The sequence below is a fragment of the Limulus polyphemus genome, unplaced genomic scaffold (genome assembly GCF_000517525.1).
Source record: "Limulus polyphemus unplaced genomic scaffold, Limulus_polyphemus-2.1.2 Scaffold6671, whole genome shotgun sequence".
Classification (NCBI taxonomy): Eukaryota; Metazoa; Arthropoda; class Merostomata; order Xiphosura; family Limulidae; genus Limulus; species Limulus polyphemus.
This window is the reverse complement of record NW_013672281.1, coordinates 39125-46638: the sequence shown is the minus strand read 5'-3', so window position 1 is coordinate 46638 and position 7514 is coordinate 39125. Positions and strand designations below refer to the sequence as shown.

At 31.4% G+C, this 7514-nt stretch overlaps 1 protein-coding gene across 1 annotated transcript; it reads left to right on the top strand.

Moving 5' to 3' along the window:
• The first annotated feature begins 3274 nt into the window (after positions 1–3274).
• On the top strand, positions 3275–7508 carry LOC106473958 (ubiquitin-conjugating enzyme E2-22 kDa-like). Its single transcript, XM_013934647.2, has 3 exons — positions 3275–3410; positions 5166–5318; positions 7389–7508. Exons 1-3 carry the CDS (start codon positions 3348–3350, stop codon positions 7446–7448), a joined length of 276 nt encoding a protein of 91 aa, XP_013790101.2. The 5' UTR covers positions 3275–3347; the 3' UTR covers positions 7449–7508.
• The last annotated feature ends 6 nt before the right edge of the window (positions 7509–7514 follow it).

The following is a 7514-nucleotide window of genomic DNA, read 5'->3' as shown; positions in this document are numbered from 1 at the left end:
CTGGGTAGGATGATCTGTCTGAGGTAAAATCACTGCAGCTGTTACACGGGCTTCTTCCTTTCCTGTGAATGACTCAAAGTTACTACTTCATATTGTATCGACACAGAAACTGCCTCAGTAAGGTCTCTCACACTTATGCCACATCATTTTGCTGGGTAGCCATTACACAAACTTGTCTATGAGAATATAATAATGACCTCTTGAAGACTAAGCTCTACCACGCCAACAACACAGATCATCTGTGTGAATGGTCAACACAGATCATCTGGGTGAATGGTCAACACAGATCATCTGGGTGAATGGTCAACACAGATCATCTGTGTGAATGGTCAAGCTTTCAGTGGTACTCCTTTTCTAATTCATGGATTGTAATTTAATACAAACAGGACATGTGTATTTGGAGTTCCTATACTGAACAATTGTTTGTATTGGCTCTTCTGTATCCAAACGACCAGGTTGAAAACATGTGGTATCTCGCAGACTACTATCAGAGCAGAGAAGTTATGGCTACTAATAACAGAAGTTTCTGGGATCTTGGGTTCTGAGATTTACTCCCCTTAGACAAGACACAAATAACAAATGGTTAACGATGTATTCACCATATAATACAAAACAGTGAACAATAACATAATACTGTTGTACGCTGTATATTCTATTTGTTAGTTAGAGGAAGCTGCTAGTCGTATGACGTTAAAATCAAAAAGTGTAATAAGTTAGACTTAGAACACCTAGAAAGTTCTATAGATTTGACGCCAAGTTTCTAGTAAATTCGAGGTAGGTTATAAATATGAGGTTCATAATTGTTGGAAGATAGTAGAGTTGTTTCTAGCTAGTAGAATAAATCAGCCAGTTTGGTTCAGGGAAGTATTTAAATTTAGAGAAGTATTTTATCACTGTTAGTTAGTTATCACATAAACAAAGTTACTTGAATGATCAACCGTAAAACTGTAGAAGTGAATTCATTTTTATATTAGTACAATTAGCATAAATGGTGTATCCATTTGAATGCCATTTGTAAGCTTGAGACCTACAAAGTACAAGTTACAACTCGGTAAAGGAAAAACAGTTTGTAGAAATGTAAAGGAAGAAATAAACCAATTTGTTATTGTTATGAGGATTGGACAGTCCAGTTTGGAATTCTAATTATTTACATTAAATAATTTAAAAGAACCTACCCATTGAAATAACAACAATACAATAAACAATAAGGCAACTTATTACATGTGCTTTAGAGAGTAAAGTGCAATAATTGTAAGAGTTATAATGAAGGCTTTATTATTATAAATAAGGCTGTTACTTGTTTGTATTCTCCACCCCATAAATTTAACAAGAGCAATAGCAAATACTAAAGAAACAAACCTTAAGTTAAGTACTAACGATGCTTCACACCTAACGTGAAGCAGTCTCTAAAAACTTGTTTACTTACAGCAAATGTGAACACCAACAATTAAAGTGAGAGCTTTCTCGTGCTTTAACAAGCGAATGTGAATGAACGTTAAGGCTAAACACTTCATTTATGGAAGATGAACGCTTAATACTTCACAAGGACTTTAAAGTTCTTGTTGAGTAGAATAAAAGAAAATAGTAACTTGTTATGTAGAACTAATGCGAGAGCTTTAAGAGTTACCTAAGTTGGCCAGCAGGAGGTGTACAAGCTTAAGGCAAGACTGCCAGAAGCTATTATGTGAATCGTGGACAAGAATAGTTTGTTCTAATTAACTGCTCTGTTATTCCTGTAGGACAACCAGATAAATTAGTTTTGTCTCTCACCTAAAACACCATTTGCCAATTAGAGAAAGTTAAAATTAGTAACTCACTTGAACACCTAACTACGTCTGAAAGAGAAACTATGAAAACAACATGATTAAAAATAAATAAATAATGGAGTGGAAAATATATTGTTACGTCTCCGTTCGTTAGTTAATTTTTCGTAACTTCGTTCCGACGAAACTTTAGCGACACAAGTCCTTTCTTAATAAAACTGGTTTATTATTTCTGAATACAACTTTACCGATACACTTAATTTCAACAGTCGCTCTATACAAACGCTATAACTCACGTCTCACGAGCTCGACTTCAACAATACTCCGTTCAATTACACACTCTCTGGCTGCAGTTCAGTTACTCATTACCCCTATTGTTCCGTCTCGTTGTGAACGTCTTATATATATACAAGACTAACACATATCTAGTAAATGCTAGGGCATTCTTGAAGGAACAGGATATTTCTAGAAACAGGTGGCGTGATACTAGTCACGTGACCTCGCTGACGCAACAATATAGTACGTCCCATTAGTATTCAGGAAATCTCTCATTCACCCAGCGTGACATAGGTTATCCATATATCTGGTCATTCTCATTACAACATAGGTGAGGCCGTAACCTCTAGATATTACCTGAACAACTATTAAAGGCTACTGCTGTCCACTTTCTCACACAACGTCTTATCTATATAAATATAATAAACGTCCATGTAACTACTTCGCAGGGTATAGATAGATCTTCACCAAATTTGTTATGGGGGTTCATTGGATCCATTCGGAGATGCGTGCAAATTTGTGGTTTTACATTTTGTGTTCTACAATTTATATGGGAATTTTTGCGGTTTTTACAATTACGTATAAGGGAAGCAACTTTTCATGTCCTAATATAACCTTTCATTAATCATGAATTTATATAACTTCCGTTCAGGGGACGGGTGCTCCAGCTAGTTAAGCAATATTCTTCCTGCGCAGTAACAGTTATTACCTACTTCGAGAACAATGAAGGAACAAGAGTAAGTTTGAACAAGACTAACCTAACGGTTTTCTCTGCCACATTTTATGACCATCTTGCACATATTCATAATAAAGCATGAATTCAGAATAAATGCGATAATACTAACAAGAAGATAGAAACCTATGTCATATTCAGATAACAAACCTTTAATTTATTAATTTGTATTATTTATATAGGTGATTAATTTTACATCGTATGGAAATCGTGGTATACCTGTAGATAACATATATCATTAAGAAAACAAAAACAAGAAACGTTTATCGTGGTTTTTTTCTTACAAATTTTACTGCCTCGTAATAAGCCCCCCCCAGTGGCACAGCGGGATGTCTGAGAACTAACAACACTAGAATCCGGTTTTCGATACCCGTGATGGGCAGAGCACAGATAGCCCATTGTGTAGCTTTGTGCTTAATTACAAACAAACAAACAAAGCCTCGTAATAGATATTTATTCGTTAAAATAAATAAAAAACAAAAAAGTTTTCGAACACTAGAGGGTGACAGTGAGGTAATTTTTTTTTATGGATGTTGACCGAGTGAAATTTTACCATATCTATGAGATAAAAAGTAATGGCAAATATAGCAGTACAGCGAATTAAACGTGAATTCAAGGAAGTTGTTAGAAGTGAAGAGGTGAGATTTAATTTTTAACTCAAGGGTAATAATTCGAATCAAAAGAATCGTTAATTGTCCAAATTCTAATTTCTGAGATAGTGTTCGATAAAGTCCGAATCACCCTAGGACAGTTTAGTTTACATAATCAGTGGCTGTAACTTTTGGGTCATGCCAACAGTATGTGTGCTGTATGTAACTTCTAAGTGTAACGTTTTACTTTAAAAAAAAAAATTATTTTAGTGTTTGTCAAAAATAAACTAAGTAAGCTGGCATAAAATTGAAAATCATTATTTACGTTTTTTAGTTATAGAATTTTCTAAAAGCAAAAGCACCTGTTCAAATATTTATTGTCACAAAATTTGTTGGTATTATGACTTATTTTAATTTAAATTTAATTTTAAAGTATTATATGCCATTTATAATTACATAAGTTAAAAATGTAATTTAGTTAGGGTTACTGTAGTATAAAATTTATATAACAATTAAGCAAATAAACAATGATATATTTGACTGGTTTATTGTTCTTTAAAAAGATAGTAGTAACTATCACTTTTATGGGGAAGTGCTATTGGTCATTTTTACAGAATTATTAATACACTTGATAATAGAGATGAAACTGAAAGATAAATTTTAGAGTACAAAAGTTTAGCGTCAGTGCTGATAAATCGAAGAATTTATAAACTATTATATTGAAAAACATTAAAATGGTAAACATAGTATGGTTGAAATACTATTTTTATATTTATACACTCTTCTAGTTTTCAAAATCCCTAAGGGACTAGATAAAGAATATGATAGGTTTAATATCTTATGACAAGTGTAAATTAATTAAAATATATATATATATATTCTTATAATTAGAACAATGCACAAATGGTACTTGTTTGTAATAAAATTGTACTTTTTGTGAATTTATTTGCCAGAGACTTTAGTCTAGATAACTTTTCGTTGCATTATTGAGAAGTATGTAAATTTAGTAACAATTTCTTATGTAAGAAGAGCACTGGTGTTGATAAAGACTTGTGTAGTGAAGAGCAAACACTTATTGATTAGATTTATAGCACTTTTGAAACTGAAAGTTGTCGTAACTGTGTATAAGAAGGTTTTTCCTAAATTAAAAACTGCACAATTCTTCCACATTCCAATTCTTTTGCTTCAGGAAGGATTTTTGATCTTAGGAAAGATAGCTAAGAGAGGGTACTACTGGTTTAAATATTTTAACTTGAGGCTTAAATATTTGGAACTGTTTTGTCTGAAGCATAAAAAAATTAGAGATGACCTGATTTAATATGTTTTTTTACAGGTACTCAAATATATTAGTGATTTGAACAGTCTTCTTGTGGGTGGCTTGTTTGATGAGAAAATTGGAATTTCAAATGTGAATATTAGGAGAAATAGGTTCAAGATTTGGAAATCCAGATGAAAAAATTTTGTGACAATGTTTTTATACATTGAGAGAGAGATAGCCTTTTGAAATGACTATCCTACTGATGTACGATGTTTGAATTCTTTTAAAATTTTCTTTAATATGTATTAGAATAGCAAATCTAACGTGTAATGTAATTCTAATTTTTGGTTTCTTGATTGGATGGATGAGGGTTGACCTGATTGGCTAAATGGCCCTTTGTTAATATAAAATAAATCCTTTAAGTTATGTTCAGATAAATTGGTGTTGTACGAATATCTCATTTATGTGTTGGGCACGTAGAAGAGATATTAAGAGTTCTAGAAATGGTCAATAATTTATATAAATTTTTAACTGCTCTTTCTTAGGTAGCAAAATGTGCCATCAAGGTCGAGCTCGTCAATGACAATTACACGGAACTACGAGGAGAAATATCTGGACCTCCAGATACTCCATATGAAGGGGGGAATTTTGTTTTGGAAATAAAAATTCCTGAGACATATCCATTTAATCCTCCAAAGGTTTGATTTTTAAGAAATCCAACTAGATCGAAGAAAATAAAATCTATATCAGATAAACCTAATTACTTCGATCTAGTTGGTATATTTTCCAGAGAGGATAACATTTCAATAAATGTTTTATATTTAAAAATTTGTTAGATACATCACATATTTATAGTTTGCCTTTACTTTACCTAATTTAATAAAAATGTAAAAATAAAATCTATATCAGATAAACCTAATTAATCAACTGTAACAACTGACATTATAGAGGTTTCAAGAAAGATAATAAATATTAAAGAACTGTCTCAAATAATATAAAGGTAATATTGTTACATTATCAAAACAATATTTCTGTCTTTGAAACCTGATATTAATAAATTACCAAACAGTAAAAGTAACACTTCCACAAATATCAAACAAGTGGTATATTTTCCAGAGAGGATAACATTTCAATAAATGTTTTATATTTAAAAATTTGTTAGATACATCACATATTTATAGTTTGCCTTTACTTTACCTAATGTAATAAAAATGTATTTCCACAAATATTAAACAATCTGGCAATAAAGATCACCTGAAGGTACACCAATATCCTACAATCTGGCAATAAAGATCACCTGATCAACTGTAACAACTGACATTATAGAGGTTTCAAGAAAGATAATAAATATTAAAGAACTGTCTCAAATAATATAAAGGTAATATTGTTACATTATCAAAACAATATTTCGGTCTTTGAAACCTGATATTAATAAAGTACCAAACAGTAACTGTCACACCATGTTGGTCTGGATAAATCTGTTACATTCTCTGCATGAAATCTTCGTCCTTTAAAACTGCTTGTTTGAGGATGAAGTTCACAAATAGTGCTTTCACTTTGATAGCCTTCCACTTTTCATACACATTTATACAGTTTTTTCTTTACTAGGTATGTTACTTTTTGGCTCAGGATGATCTTTGACAGCTCAGAAAGTCTCATTTGAATTGTATTCAGAGCCTTGTTGATCCTTATGTCATGTTTAATTTACAGAGGCTTATTTATAGTTTTGTTGTGTTTAAGTGATAGTCTTTTTCATTGTGGTATAATGTTTAACTTACAGGGTTTGTATATTTTGATGTAATGTTTAACTTACAGAGTTTTGTTTATTTTGATGTAATGTTTAACTTACAGAGTTTTTTTTTGTTTAATGTATGGAGTCTTTTTCATTGTGGTATAATGTTTAACTTACAGAGTTTTGTTTATTTTGATGTAATGTTTAACTTACAGAGTTTTTTTTGTTTAATGTATGGAGTCTTTTTCATTGTGGTATAATGTTTAACTTACAGGGTTTGTTCATCTTAGTGTTTTATTAGAGGCTTGTTGAACTTTAAGTTGGGGTTAACATACAAAGACTTGTTGATTTTGGTGTCGTCTATTCCCTCCTGTATGTTAAGTCAGCATAAAGTAGGCTTTTGAGAAGATCTGGTAGATTTGGAATTAGTCATTTCTCTACATACAATCAATCATTTGATTTTGATCTTACTGTACTTGAATAAAAATGTCATTTACTGACCACTTGACCAGACAAGTTGTCTATTACAACAAATTTCAACTGTTCTTTGCTGGCTAACTTTTAAACAATATTTGACATACCTCTTGTATAGTTTTTTTTCCTTGATGATGACTGAGTATTCATATTTTGCAGCTGGAGTTTCTTGTAAAACATAAGTAGCTTATTGTCATTCATCGTTATTTTTTAATGAGCATTTTTTATTGTCTGCTGTGATGAGATCTTACTGAATAGTTTTGTTTGATTTTAATATAAAAATTGGATTTATTGGTTATAGTTTATCTGTAGTTTGTGTTTGCTATAAGTTTGATTTTTTTTATGTCACAAACTGTTAGATTTAATTTATTCCTTTCTGTGGGGTTTTTTTTAATTGATGACTTAGTTTTGGCAAATATTTATAAAACCTTTGATTATTGGTTTCTTACTGAACTTCTTAATAAAAAGATACAAGTTTTAATGGTTTAAAGCTATAGTGAAAAAAATACTTTGTTTGTGACAAAGGTCTGGCACCCTAACATCAGTTCTGTATTTGTTACAGGTTAAGTTTGTGACAAAGGTCTGGCACCCTAACATCAGTTCTGTATTTGTTACAGGTTAAGTTTGTGACAAAGGTCTGGCACCCTAACATCAGTTCTGTATTTGTTACAGGTTAAGTTTGTGACAA

Bases quoted from the DNA above. Each gene is read 5' to 3' on its own strand.
- LOC106473958 (XM_013934647.2), top strand. From the start codon at position 3,348: ATGGCAAATATAGCAGTACAGCGAATTAAACGTGAATTCAAGGAAGTT. The intron at 3,411-5,165 runs GTGAGATTTAAT...GCTCTTTCTTAG, and splicing joins AAGTTGTTAGAAGTGAAGAG to GTAGCAAAATGTGCCATCAA. The intron at 5,319-7,388 runs GTTTGATTTTTA...TATTTGTTACAG, and splicing joins ATCCATTTAATCCTCCAAAG to GTTAAGTTTGTGACAAAGGT.